At 39.8% G+C, this 14621-nt stretch overlaps 1 protein-coding gene and 1 long non-coding RNA gene across 13 annotated transcripts in view; one reads left to right on the top strand and one right to left on the bottom strand.

Annotated features, from left to right (window-relative positions):
• Positions 1-14621, bottom strand: part of trdn (triadin) — a 303322-nt gene that overhangs the window by 214265 nt on the left and 74436 nt on the right. For all 12 annotated transcript variants that reach the window (XM_062979180.1, XM_062979220.1, XM_062979204.1 and 9 more), the window contains 2 exons: positions 3303-3362; positions 2598-2657 (listed from right to left, as the gene is read on the bottom strand). In XM_062979180.1, the coding sequence (XP_062835250.1) occupies positions 2598-2657; positions 3303-3362 (120 nt within the window). The remainder of the gene's footprint in view (positions 1-2597; positions 2658-3302; positions 3363-14621) is intronic.
• LOC107983553 (uncharacterized) lies at positions 3358-4495 on the top strand. The gene is made up of 2 exons (XR_001730925.2): positions 3358-4265; positions 4358-4495. It is a non-coding gene; the product is annotated as an uncharacterized LOC107983553 (long non-coding RNA).

Below are 14621 nucleotides of genomic sequence, written 5' to 3'. Positions count from 1 at the left end.
TGGTGTTGCCGCCAAAATGTACCCCTTCTAATGAGGTTGAAAGATACATTTCAGCAGAGGTCTTCACATTTACGATTCGCCATTCATACACTTCTAGAATAAAGAAACCTACCAAACATCCAGAAGCCACCAAATCCCCTTTTGAGGACTTTTTGCCTAAAACAACTCAGTATAAGTCACGGGGTTGATATAAATCAGCATACCTGAAGGCATTCATGGTAATGCAATGGGCCCAGGTGACCCACTGGGATTTGGTTCTAGTAGATACACACACACACATACCCAACTGTGGATACAAAGAATCAGGGCATGCTCAACTCCCATTAGATGTATAGGAATAGTAAAATGGTGACCCTTATATAAAATGACGGGGGGAGGGGGCAGAATATCTTCAAACTGTGGTTGGATGTAAAATCCATGGATATAGAAGGGCCAAGTGGATTGATGATTTTAATGCAGTTAATATGTAGCTAATATATAAATGTACAAGTCAGCATACTTAACTTAAAGTGTTCATAACACACTGTGGTTTTTTTTTTACTTTCTATTTTCATACTCTATAACTAAATTGAATCCATGTAATTACTAACATAAATACCAACTGTCAGAAAGTTAAATTACCTTAAATATAGTGCTTTATATGTCAGCTCAGAAGTATTTTCTCCTGAAACCCATGGGACTAACACCCAGGTTGCTATGTTCAGTATGGATGATCAAATATGGACCAAATTCCATATTGCCTAAAGCAATGACTAATTGTTCAAAAATTCAAAATATGACCCTCTGGCAACCACTCTGCTGTGGTAGTGTTTTGTTATGGAGCACATAAGCGGTCGTTTGCCTGCTGCCTACTACTGCCAGTGACAACCACACATTTAAATTATTGTTAAGAGACTTAATTGCAATCGCTGCAACTTTCAGGACCTCTCTGACCAAGTGCCAAGAGCTCATTGAAGATCAAGTATCTCAGTGACGGGCAGTGGCAGATGTCATTGGCAAACAGACCAGCCTGTAGGAGTTCTAGTGAATGGCAAAGTGTAGCTACTGCAAGTTGAAATGGTACTGTCAGGGTTTCCCCCCCCCCCTATTGCTAAAGACAGTAAATGACTTTAACAATAGTCCTAAATACCCTAAAAACTGTGGTCTTTACTTAGATGAGAGACTGTCAAAGGATACCACATGCTGTACCAACAAAAAATAATATCTGAGTATTTCTTGTTTAAGAAAATCCTAGGAAATTCCTTGGGTCACTACAAGTCAACAGTAGACTTGAAGGTGCATAAACACACACACAATTATTAGCATGTTGGCAATAGCCAGGATAATAATGTCATATTTTGTTGCCCAGCAAAGGTTTCAATGATGAGATTATGATTCCCATCAGTCTGCCATATAAAATTGAGATTATTTGCTTTGAACTTGATTATATGGCAGTGTAGACTCATATAAGACAGTTCAAAGAAGATAATCTGGATTATCTGCTTTGATAATCTGGATTATATGTCAGTGTAAAAGGGGCCTAAGCAGTTGAAATTTACTGGGTTTATGGACAGTGATAATGGCAACTTCTTTATGCAATCTTTCCCAATATGAGTATAGATTGTGTTAAAGCAATGCCTGATGATGAATCCTGGTCATTATACAATCTTCACTACTAGAGTTTGGTGAAAGGAAATTAGCAGTTTCCCCATATGTACCTAAATAGCTTCATTTTCTTGACAGTTGCCTCTGATTGCTAGATCAACTGATATTCTATTGATAGATAGATAAACTATCCAAGCATATGGCAGTTCCAGACATCAGTAAAGTCCACTTTGACCTGGGTTTTAAAAACCTGGGTTGCGGCAGACTGTAGTCTGCACACCGCCAAAGAAGCCCGTGCTTTTTGCATGTGTTGTCTACATGTTCTCCCAGTACCTACTGGGAGAACAGGGAGACAACCCCCCACTCCCTCCCCAAACCCATTCAAAAAACATTTTTAAAAAGAAAATTACTTAGGTGCTAACATTTCCCTTCATTTGGCCCTCTCCTGGCGCTTAGGAATGATACGCCAAGAGAAGGGGGGGGAGAAAATCACTCCCCCCCTTCTTCTGGTGCATCATTACTAAGCTCCAGAAGAGGGCCGGCAGAAGGGAAATTTCGACCCTGTAAGTAATTTTCTGTAAGTAATTAAACACTTTTTAAAGGGGTTTGGGAAGGGGTTTGGAGCCCTCTTGCATTTCCTGACTTTGATTCAGCCCAGAAAAAGTGAGACAGCTGTGTGGACAGCCCCCTTCTGAAGTCCCAGAACTTCTGATTAGGCAGTCCACACAGTGGCCATAGTAGGTTTGCCCCACACCTTCTTGGAAGACATGGGACAAACCCACTAACAAATAACCTCGTCACAAAGCAGAGTATTCCTGCTTTGTGGCGAGTGCAATCACTTTTCTGTGGGACAGAAAAGAGATTGCATTTTAACATGTGGGAGCTCCCACTTTTAAAGGGCTGTCTGGATACATCCATCAAGTTGTCCATGTGTTTTCAGAGGTTTCCAAGCAGCTCTCCACATTCCTACTAATATATAGAAAATTACCATAAAAATAATTAAAAATACTCACACTTAGGTAATAGCTTCTTTTCAATTTTCTCTTCTTTTTCAGGCTTTTCTATCTGAATTTCTGCAAGTAAACAAAAAAACAAAAACAAAAAAAACAAACCCAAACTATTGTTGGAAGAAAATCCATGTTATCACAGGGAAATGATTACAAAATACACTATGAATAGGTTCGCAGTGAATTGCAAGGAAAATATCTGAAATTATGAATGAAAATGATTCTATCATTATGTAAGGCATTGTCTTCAATTTATAGTTATGCCTTTAATGTTAATAATTCATTCTTCTTTTGAGTGAGTCATGCTAGGAAAGATATTTAATGAAAATGAAGGAAGAACTACTAAAGCAGTGGTAGCTAGATATTGAGAAGAACTTTATTTGGATCAGATTACAAAACTTGCACTTTCTCATTAAAATGTATACCAAAACACGATAAGAATAAGAAAATGTGCATCAGCTTTTCAGAAAACTTTCAATTTTAAAAACATGCATCAGATGCAACTACTTCAATAAAAATAAACAATGTCAAAAATAAAACAAACATGTTCATCTATCAATTTACTTGCATGTTTATTCATCATCCAACAATTGATTATAATTGAGAGCATCAATAGGATTGAGGGTTGTAAGTTTGCATGCATTCTTAATTCAGACGAAACATGTCCACTATACATGTAATACATAATTTCTTATATATATATAAAATTACCCTTTGTTGGTGGCTTTTTTTCAGTTTTCTCTTCTTTTTCTGCCTTGTCTTTCTGAATCTCTGTGGGAAAATAGCAAATAACTATTAGAAGATAAATAGTAAAAAAAAGTGCATTACAACACAACAGTAGTCAGTGTTATTCTTATTTAAAAACTTGAGATGTTTAATCTAAGTTTCTCAGGGGTCAATGCATCCTGAGCAGTTTCATAGATTTGGTAGAGATACTGCTTAGATTTCCCTCAAAATTCCTCAAAACAAGCATGGGCAAACTTTGGCCCTACAGGTGTTTTGGACTTCAACTCTCACAATTCCTAACAGCCTATTGGATGGTAGGAATTGTGGAAGTTGAAATCCAAAACACCTGGAGGGCCAAAGGTTGCCCATTCCTGCCCTAAAATATTTGGTCTGAAATGGAACCATTATTGTCAGAAGAATTATTCTAAAGATGAGATTTCTGTGACAACTGTGTCTAGTTAATTTTGTGTGCAGTTAATTCACAAAAGGCCTTAAAGACATTACTTTGTGGGAGGGAGCAAGCTGTTCTGATTTCCTCTCTTCCACTCTACTTATGTCCTCTGAAAATCTGCTCTAGAGCATTGATGGACTTCTGGAACAGTGTGGGAGGTGGTACTGGTGGGCTCCAGATGGTGAAAGCAATTGTAAAAATTTCCTGCCTCTCTTTTATAGCGGCAACAACATTTTCTGTGGCATTTGGCTCCAGAACAATTCCATCAGCTAAACAGATCTCTGTATATAGTTCAATAGTATGAGATATTTCTGGTAATACATTGTGCAAAGCCGTTATTCCACTTTTTTATTCTATTTCCCCACCTTATTGGAAACTCACACATTTTTTTTCAAGAAATAGTTGTAGGAATGCATCAAAGGAGATTGAGACCTATAAGCAGCCTATAAGATTCTGAAGATCTTGAGAGCAGGTGCTTCCCAGATGCTAACTTGCAGGTCAGCTAAACTCCTGTTATTTAGTCAATATGCAGACTCATCAAGATGAAAGGGACCACATGGATAATCTGGTCCAAACTTTAATCCTACAGGTAAACACAGTTGAAGACTCTTGAGTGATGGCCACCAAAACTCTATTTGAAGACCTCTGAAGAAGCAGACTCACCATCCACACAGCCTATTCCATTGTGTAACAGTTCTTACTATTAAAAAGATTTCTGTAATGTTTATGTAAAGTCTTTCTTCTTATAATTTGAATCCATTTGTTCACACCCATGACTCTGGATAAGCAGGAAAAAACCTTGTTCTATGCTCTACATGATATCCCTTCTAACATTTAATTATAGCTATAATCCAAGATAAACATATCCAGCCATTCCTCATAAGGCTAAGTTTCCAGATATTTTACCATTCTTAGTTGCTCTTCTCTGGACATGATGCATTTCTTGAATTAAGGTGGCATAATAAATATCATTTTTATTACCTAATTTTGTGAACCTATTCCAGGATTAGCAACCATAGATAATTTTTCTTGCTAAGTAAAAGTATAATCAAGAAAGGGAGGGAAGGTCTAGCCAGGAAAAGAATATGTCTGGGAGACAGCAAATCTGTTCCAATAATTTAACAACAAACAAACAATCATAGACATGTTGAACTGGCCCTCAAATGCCAAAAGATATATTAGGTAAAAAAAATACTTCATTGTTACTAAAAGCAATTTTAAAAACAAATAATTACTTGAAAGTGCTGGTGGAAGTTGACAAGTCTTATGATAGTGACAGTCTTAAAATATTATTAAACTACCTAAATTAATCTGAATTGACCGCATCCCCTGATGAAGAATATCAGAAGTCCATCTATATTCATCTTGCTAACACAAACTGATCTAGGACAACTCAACCCAATGAAAAGTCAGTATATTTAACAAACTGATTTAAATTTGCATTAATTTCAACTGAGTCCAACAGCACACTATTAATATTAAGTAAAAAAAAACAGGTGCCTGGCTAATTATTAAAATTGCTTCCTACAAAATATCCAGTTCCCAGTGCCTTATCTCTTTTTCACACATTCCACCATGACTAACAACCTAGTAGTTATTAAAGAAAACACCATCATTGTGTTCCAGATTTTACAGTATTTTTTTCTTCACCTTTTGAGAGCTGCAGCCACATTTTATTTCCCTCTTGATGTCAGATTCATGACAATACAGACAGAAATAAACTTGAGTTTAAGGGGGTCCCATTGAGCTTGGGGTGGTGAGAGTACAGGCAGCAACTGGAAATGCTATTAGGGAAGTGATACATTTTGTTCTAGTTCCAAAGTCCTAAAGATCACCAAGGTTTAATTCAGAAATTTAAGGCATAACTTCTATTTAATGGTGGCAGTTTTTTGGACTCAAATATAATATGCCACAAAGAACTCATATCATTTAAGAGACAGGAAAGGATTAATATTCCTTGAAACTTCAGGTTGTGGTTTTTTTTTTTTTGGTTTTTTTTGTAAGCATCTGCCTTGTTCTTCATGACAAATAGGTTTAATTTTCTGATAATCTTATAAAATCTTCTTGCTGAATTGCCAAGGCGGTTGTATTTTCATGGAAGGCTTACATGGCCAGTTGAAAGGATGCAATTTATCTTCATCAGAGAGGCATATTATTAATAACCCAAAATTATGAATTCATGCTTAGAAAACTGACAGAATCCAGCAGTTGCACAAATAATCTCCATCACCAAGGCAACCATACTGATTCTTCATTTGATGACAGCACAGTTGATTAAATTATTGCAAAAAGAGTATGTATTTTTAAAAATGTATTTCATTAGCTAGCAAAGAAATACAGCAGAAATTCCATAGCTTTCTAGGCTGCTGTTTATACAACAGTTTAGAATTTTATTTCCTAAATTGTGAATATCACCTTCCTCAAAATTATAATTATAGATACATTAATACTGATCAAGTAATTTTTTATATTCTTTAAGATAAAAAGCTGATAGAGCCTTTAAAAATATTGGCATTATGTGTTCCTCTATTTGGCTTCAATTGATTTCAAGGTAGTTAAAGGCATTATGAGTCCTACCTAAGCAACATGACAATATTTTCCCTCTCCTGCATTTTCTGTACCTTACTTGCTCTGGGGATATGGATTAAATTTGGTAAAGGATTACAAAGGGACAGAGACAGGGACAATCTGTTTATTCCATAGGTAGACATCCACCACTGGACATAATCCATGAGTATATATTTGCCATAACATTGAATAGAACTGAAAAAGCTACCTTTGCATGGATTCCTATTTTTGAGCTCAAAAACCCTGACATGGTTTTGTGATTACTGGTACATGCCATTTTGTCACATGAGTAATTTAATATTAAAGTTCATACTTGAACAGAAAGAAGAAAAATTCCAAAACCCCTGTGTCTTTGTAGGTATTTGAAATATATATTAATGATTAATAAAAGTGTGTATTTAAGAGCATCCTGTCGGGACCAGAGTCTGGGGAGAGCTTTGAACATCTAAAGAATAAAATTACACTCAAAATGGAGGAAGTAATAACCCTAAGACTAAAGCCACAGTGAAAAAGGAACTATTATTAAGGCAGAGATTAATAAAAACTCAGAATTCAAGAAACCGGGAAGCTTCTGTATAATCAGGCAGGCAGCTAGAAGAAACATGTCACTCTTGTGGGATAGACTGGAGTTCATTAATGGAACAAGAGTGCAAAATCTTTTCAGCCAGAAATATAAAGTATCTCAGGACTGACTGAAGAGAAGCATGAAGATTTTGTACATACAATGGAAAATTATAGGATTTTGACCATAGAATATTTAAGTGGTGTAAAAATCATATGGCTCTAAATCATACCATATTACCTTTGTAGTGCCATTATGGCAATGATTGTTTAAAAATAAAAAATAGGAAAAGTAATAATAAAGTAAGGGCTGGGTATAAAACTAGATACTGTAATGAAAAGATTAGTGCAGACAAAAACATGCCGGTAACTCTCTTAATGCACACATATGTTAAAGATGTGATATAGAGCATCAACAATCAGCTACCTTCACAAGACTGGTTAGAAAAGGTTTCAAAGGGTATAATATAGCATAAAGGAGTAGTGTGATAATGCCCTGTGTTTGGTTTAAATGCCAACATCTTGAAGTCTTAACATTTGGTGCATACAGAAAAAAATGGATGGTTCAAGAATGAGGGGGGAAACATGAAGCCCATGTATTTAGCAAGCAGTGATGGGAATCTTTTTCAGCTAACTGTTGTCCACTTCCTCTAATTACCAAAGTATTAGGATCAATGAGTGGCGATAATGCCTTTACAGCCTAATTAGCAAGAGCTTTTTGTGGTTTTAACTACAGATTAACTAGACTTCATCTCTGCTTGCTTGCTGCTTTTAAGTGTTGTCTCCTCCCAATTCAGGACACAAACTCCCCTGCATTCACATGCACACACCATTCAGATTAAATACAGATTTTTTCCTCCCTTCTTTGGTTTTCTAGACTACAGTCAACTCACATTTGGCATTCTTCTACCTTTCTGTGTCTCTCATTTGTTATCTTTTTGCTACATTCTTAAGGTGTGAATTATTCTAAAATTTCAGGTGGTCTAAACAAACAACTAGTGTACAAACACACAATGTGGCCACAAGCCATGTGTTGGAGTCATAAAATGTATGTTACTGACTTCAGTATGAAACATGATGGTCAATCAATTAATGCTCTGCCTAGATTTAAGCAAATTTAAGTCAGTAGGAGGCATGCTTTCTGACTGAGCACATGAACTTTTAATTTCTCATTTTGGAAAGGTTATGGAAAAGAAAAAGAAGTTAAAGTTAAATTGAAAAGTGGGAAGTATCTTTAACATAGAAATAAACTATGAAACAGAATGGACAAGAGAAGTATGTGTGAAAACACATAGGGGTGCCTATAGTATGCTCTTGCTTTGGTAGATGCACTGTTTGCAAACAATTGTGTTTACAGCTAGCTATAGCAAATATGTCTGTTGTCCTGGCATGTTGCCATTAGACCTGGGTTCATGAAAAAGGAATCTTTTATGACACTAGCAAAATATCAGGTTAAACTAATACTGTTTATCTGGGATCTCAATGAATATAATTTCAATAAAGTAGGTCAAGAAAGAAGTAAAAAGTCAGAATAATTGTTTGGACATATATACCCTAAAAACCTTTTATTTTAATGGAAGTAATCTTTCCTTTCAGCTGATCTATAATCTTCTCCATAAGATACAATCTTCCATCCATTGCATATGTATAACTGATTGATTGCATTTATTTTCTTGCTATTTGGCAAAAAAGATACAGTATAATGAAACTACATACAGGTGACCAGAGCTTGTGCTCAAAAAATGGCTCATTATAGCTCTACCATATTATGCTAATTTCATGCAATTTGTTTTGTGTTCGATGCCAAACATAAAGTACTAAGATCGTGTCTAAGGCTCTTAAATATTATAAAATAATTTGTGCAGCAATCCTGAAACCAGATATATTTCCCCACACCCCCACAACTCAAAATGATTTATTTAGATCCACTGAGAAATCAGAGGGAGTTCTCCAGCAGTTCTGTGTTTACCAAAAGGTAGCAAAAATAGGTTCATTTTATGATGCATTCAAAAACAAATCTATATTGTTTGCAGGAAAATGGCAATACAGACTTAGCATGGATTAGAGTTTTACTGCTGAGAATTTTAAGTAATTTTCTCACTGGGGTGTAGCTCTATTGAAGCCCTCAAAGATGAAAATACTAGGCTAGGCTAAGCAAACACATGTCTTCATTCCCATACCAGCAGGTGTTTTGATTTGGGAGATATTATTTTTGATTATTTCTTTGTTGGACAATAAAGCAAAACTGGGAATCTAGCACAGAAGTACTTTAAAGATCATTTCCCATTGTATGTTGCTGGCAAATAGCAAACAATCCACATGGCTCCCTTGGCATCCCCAAAAACATGCAGAGAAATACCACTGGATTAATTTTGGGTGCACACTTTATAATAAAAGTAGATGCTTTGCACCTCCAGAAACTGCCAGCAGGATGAAATGTACTGCCTTGAGAATCCAAATATTTGTAAGATTTGCAATGCCTTTAAAATGGCAATGAGTAGAAAACCACATGTGCACTAAAAATGTGTTCACAAATAATTGAACCCATGCCATTTTTAAAACTATAGTCATTTGTTCAACAGTGGCAATCTAGGGAAAATGCATTTGTAAGGTTCATCTACATTCATAAGGTAGTTTGAATTCACCAAGTCCATTGTCTAAACCAGGGCTTTACAGGGTCCAAGAACTGCACATCTCTTCTAATTTCCTTCCTATTACTCTGTATTTTTCCCTGTTAAGGTATTTTAAAGTTGGGTTTAGTTAAATTTTTCTTCTGTCTCCAAATGTCTAGCATTGCAGAAACTTAAATCTTGAAACTGAACATTTAGAAATAGTGTTAGGTGTCATGGAGCCAAATCCCAGGGCTGAATTTCCAAGCCCTGAATCTGGCTTCATAACATAACATAAATAACCCTGCAAGCACCTGGCGGGAGAAGATAAAATGAGCCTGGGAACTCAGGGTTGAAAGTATAAACAATTATAATTGATATAGTGTGGGAATGGTAGTAATGTGATCCAGGGGGTGGGATTTGATGATGATATTTGCGTGTGGTATTACGTTGCATCAGAAGTGATAAAATTGAATGTATGTAAACATTAGGTCATTCTCGACTTTTCCAAAGTCATGTATTCTTCAATAAAGATGGGATTTGAGAGCAGCTATCTTTGATCTGCGTTCAGACTGGTCCTTTGAAGTGAGCCTGACATTTAAGTCGAGAATCCCGTTCTCACCCTCCTGCGGAATTCGCAGTGAAGTGATAATGAGTGAAGAAGGAGATCAAAGCCCAAATGGAGCAGGGAGGCCTTCGCAAGGGGCCCGGCCGAAGAGAGAAGAGACGCTGCAAGCCATAGCTTCCTCTACGGGGTACCCCAGGCCGAACGGCGTGACCCAGAGGATTCCCAGGGGAGGAAGAGGCGTCTCTGCGGCTGCAGAAACCAGTTGGGGATCTGGAGGAAGTATGCCGGAGACCGTGGCCCTGCGGTTATCCATCCTGGAAACTAATTTATCCAGGCTGTCGGAAACCGTGGGGAGGTTGGTGCCACTATTGGAAGAGAATCTCCAAAAGGAGCCCATCCGATATGGCGCCGAGAGAGAGCCAAGTAAAGAAGGAGATTGGAGCCAGAGGGGCCAGCGAGCATCAACGCAGAGTCCCGTGGCGGCAAGGGACGAGGGAGATGAGGAATACTGGCAGGAGCTGGAATTCCGAGACAGAATGGCACGCGAAGTGGAGCGCCAGCGAGCTCTGGGAACTCTGAGGCCGCCATCTCCAACAGAGCTCCCAACCCCCCGAATGGGCGTCGGGGTGGAAAGACCACTGGGGCCAGGGATCGGGTCCAGTGGATTTGCAGACGAAGGCGGAGAGGAGCGGGAGATCCAGGAAGAGGAGGAGGATGTGCCGTACGACGAGGAAAGGTGAGATGCGGGGGCTACAGCGAGGCCAGTATGCGGATGGGTGGAAGGGCCGACAGCGGCGGCAGAATTTCGGGAGCCGCGCAGAATGACCACCGGAGTGGGGCGCGGCGTGTTCCAAGGGGCCGCCCGAGGAAACCCGATGCAACCCTTCCCCATGCCTCCCAGACAGCATCAACGGGCTGCAGAATGGATGCCAAGAAGGGAAGATCTCAAACTAGAATACGGAGGGGAATCAGATGAACTGAACTTTTTTCTAATTAGCATCAGAGGATACATGGAAGACAATGCACACACATTCCCCTCCGAAGCAAGCAGGGTTCGAGCCATCGGCAACACACTAAAGCGAGGAGCAGCCAGCTGGTATGTGCAACTACATGCCAGACGCGACCCATGCCTGAGGTCAGTGCCCCGCTTCCTCGCCGCACTGGAAAACCGGTTCAGAGACCGGCTAGAGCAATTGAGGGCTCGAGACCAGCTGAAAGGAATAAAGCAGAGGGACAAAACGGTGCCCGAGTACGCAGAGGAATTCCTCCACCTCGCGGAAAGGGTACCAGAGTGGTCTGAAGTGACCAAAGTGGAATTATTTAAAGAGGGACTACGCCCCGAGATTTTCAGCTGGGCAGCGCACAGAGATGACCCCGAAACACTCCAGGGATGGATTCAACTAGCGGGGCGCGTTGAATCCACCCTAGCCCAAGTAAAGCGCTTCAGGAGCAGCGGCGGCCAGCAAAGACCGGTGGCGAGAGGTCGAGGAGAAACGAGGAAGCAGGAAAGACCCGGAGGGAGGCCGGGGATTCCCTCCAGAGGAGACGACAACAAACCTAAACCGGGATGCTTTGTATGTGGGAAGACGGGCCATCGAGCAGCAGAATGCTGGGCCCGGAAGGGGGGGCCGCCAAAACCCCCAAAGCCCAAGCCAGCAACCGGGAGGCGTGCGGAAGAGGAGGTGCAAGCCCCAGAATCTTCAGAAAAACTGGTGAGTCGGGACAAACGCATGATAGTAGTGCCAATCTGCCTCTCGGGGCTAGAGAATCGGGCCACCTGCAAGGCATTTGTGGATTGTGGTTGTTCTAGAAACATTATAACTCCGGAATTAGCAGGAGCGCTGAAATGTCAGCAGATGGCGCTTGACTCCCCAATTGCATTTTCGCAGCTAGATGGATCAGTCGCTGCTGGGGAAGTATCAACAAAGGAAATACGGGGGGTCCCATGTAAAATAGGCAAATGGGAAGGAAGAATATCCTTTGTGATAGCCCCTATTGCCACATACCACGTAATATTAGGGATACCATGGCTCGAACAGGCAAATCCTGAAGTAGATTGGAGAGGAAAGAGCCTAGCATTTAAAGAACAGCAGACGCAATGGGAGATAAGCAAAATTGCAGAAGAGGAGGACGAGGGAGATGAAGCAGATGAGATAGACCCACAGCTATTGCCACCTGAATACAGAGACTTTGTGGATGTTTTCAATCAGAAAGAGGCCAGTAAATTACCTCCCAAAAGGAATATAGAAGTAGAAATTGAAATAACCCCAGGAGCAAACTTACCAAAACCAAAAGTGTATCCCATGTCTGTGCAGGAGAAGGAGGAATTGAGGAAATATATCGATAAAAACCTGGCGCGAGGCTTCATTAAGCCATCCAATTCGCCTCTCGGGGCCCCAGTGTTATTTAGGAGAAAGAAAGACAACTCCCTAAGATTGTACATTGATTATCGAAATTTAAATGCAATTACTAAGGACAATAAATACCCTATGCCCTTAGTAAAGGATTTAATTACCGTATTGAAGAAAGGGAGCATATTTACCAAACTGGATTTAATTGAAGCATATCATAAATTAAGAATTAAACCGGAGGATACTTGGAAAACTGCATTTTCCTGCGCATTCGGCCATTTTGAATATAAAATTTTACCTTTCGGATTAAAAAATGGAGGCGGTTGCTTTATGCAGCTTATAAATGAAATACTACACCCATTGTTGTACAGAGGGGTATTCATATTTCTTGATGATATCTTGATTGTGAGCGAAGATAAGGAAAAGCACGTAAAATTGGTCCGGGAAGTTTTCAAGAGACTAAGAGAAGCAAAGCTGTACGCAAAACTGTCCAAATGTGAATTTAATAAAACTCAAATTGACTTTCTGGGGTATCGGATATCTCCAGAAGGGTTAGCTATGGATCCAGCTAAAGTATCAGATGTGAAAGAATGGGGAGTGCCTCAAACAAGGAGGCAATTGCAATCATTTCTGGGGTTTGCAAATTTTTATAGATCCTTCATAAAAGGCTTCGCGCAAATAACCGCACCCCTTACTGAACTTTTAAAAACAAAAGGGAAAGGGGAGACAGCAAAAGTAAAAGCTCCTGGCGCCAAACTGGGTTGGACGCCAGAATGCCAAAAGGCATTTGAAACCCTAAAAGAATGCTTCACAGAAGGACCCATCCTAAAACACCCCGATATCAGGAGCCCTTTCATAATCCATTGCGATGCCTCAGACTGTGCGTACGGGGCAGTACTATTGCAAAAAGATCAAAATGGGAACTTAAAACCCTGCGGATATTTGTCCCGGAAGTTCAGCGAAACTGAAAAATGTTGGCCAATATGGGAAAAAGAGGCATTAGCCATATTAAAAGCCTTAGAATGCTGGCGACACTTCCTCGAAGGAAGCGGAATCCCATTTGAAATTTGGTCTGACCATAAGAACCTCCAGTATTTAAAGTCTCCTAGAAAATTGTCCCCCAAACAAATTAGATGGGCGCAATACTTCAGCAGGTTCGATTTCCAATTAAAGTTTTTTCAAGGGAAGCAGAATGTCTTGGCAGATGCTCTTTCACGCATGCCTCAACACGGAGGCATAACCACAGCAAAAGAGGGAACAATATTCTCTGATAAACAATGGGGCTTAGCTGTCAGGACAAGAGCGCAAACCCAAAAGGAGAACACTGCTATTGTTGAACTCGACGGGGAAGATAATTGGGGAAACGAACTGAAACAGTCTTATGATGGAGATCAGTGGATCACATCCAACGCAGAAAAGGGGGAGCAGAAGGGGGGATTTTGGTTTGTGAACAAGAAACTGTATATCCCAGCAACATTAAGGATTAAGATTTTGCATCGTTTTCACAATAACCAGAGCGCTGGTCATACAGGAATTACAAAAACAACCAAGGCAATAGCAAAACATTGCTGGTGGCCAGGGATGAGGAAGGACATAAAGAATCATGTTGTTCAATGTGATGATTGTGCCAGAAATAAATCGAGAGGAGGGAAGCCAATGGGATTATTACAAACAGTAGCAGAACCTACCAGACCTTGGGAATGTGTAGCTATGGACTTTGTGGGGGAACTACCGGTTAGCAAAGGACATCGTTATATTTGGACAGTATTAGACCTGTTTTCTAAACAGGCCCACTTTATAGCACTGACGAAACTACCATCAGCCGAGAAACTAGCTGAATTGTACATAAACCACATTTACAAACTGCATGGATGTCCCAGTAGAGTGCTCAGTGACAGAGGAGTACAATTCACAGCAAAATTTTGGGAAAAATTCTTGGAAATGCTAGGAGCAGAAAGGAGTCTAAGTTCTGCTTTTCACCCCATGACAAACGGGGCGGTAGAACGTACTCAGCAGACACTTGGGCAGTTCCTTCGAATGTACTCTAACATGAGACAAAATGACTGGTCTAGGTGGTTGGCTTTTGCAGAACTAGCTTTTAATTCGACTATACATTCAGCAACAAATAAAACCCCCTTTGAAGTGGTTTACGGGTATGAAATACAGCCTTTGCCCCAGTTGCCAAGATGGACAGAG

Source organism: Anolis carolinensis, chromosome 1 (genome assembly GCF_035594765.1).
Source record: "Anolis carolinensis isolate JA03-04 chromosome 1, rAnoCar3.1.pri, whole genome shotgun sequence".
Classification (NCBI taxonomy): Eukaryota; Metazoa; Chordata; class Lepidosauria; order Squamata; family Dactyloidae; genus Anolis; species Anolis carolinensis.
The sequence above is the reverse complement of the archived record's forward strand: the minus strand, read 5'-3'. Positions and strand labels throughout refer to the sequence as shown.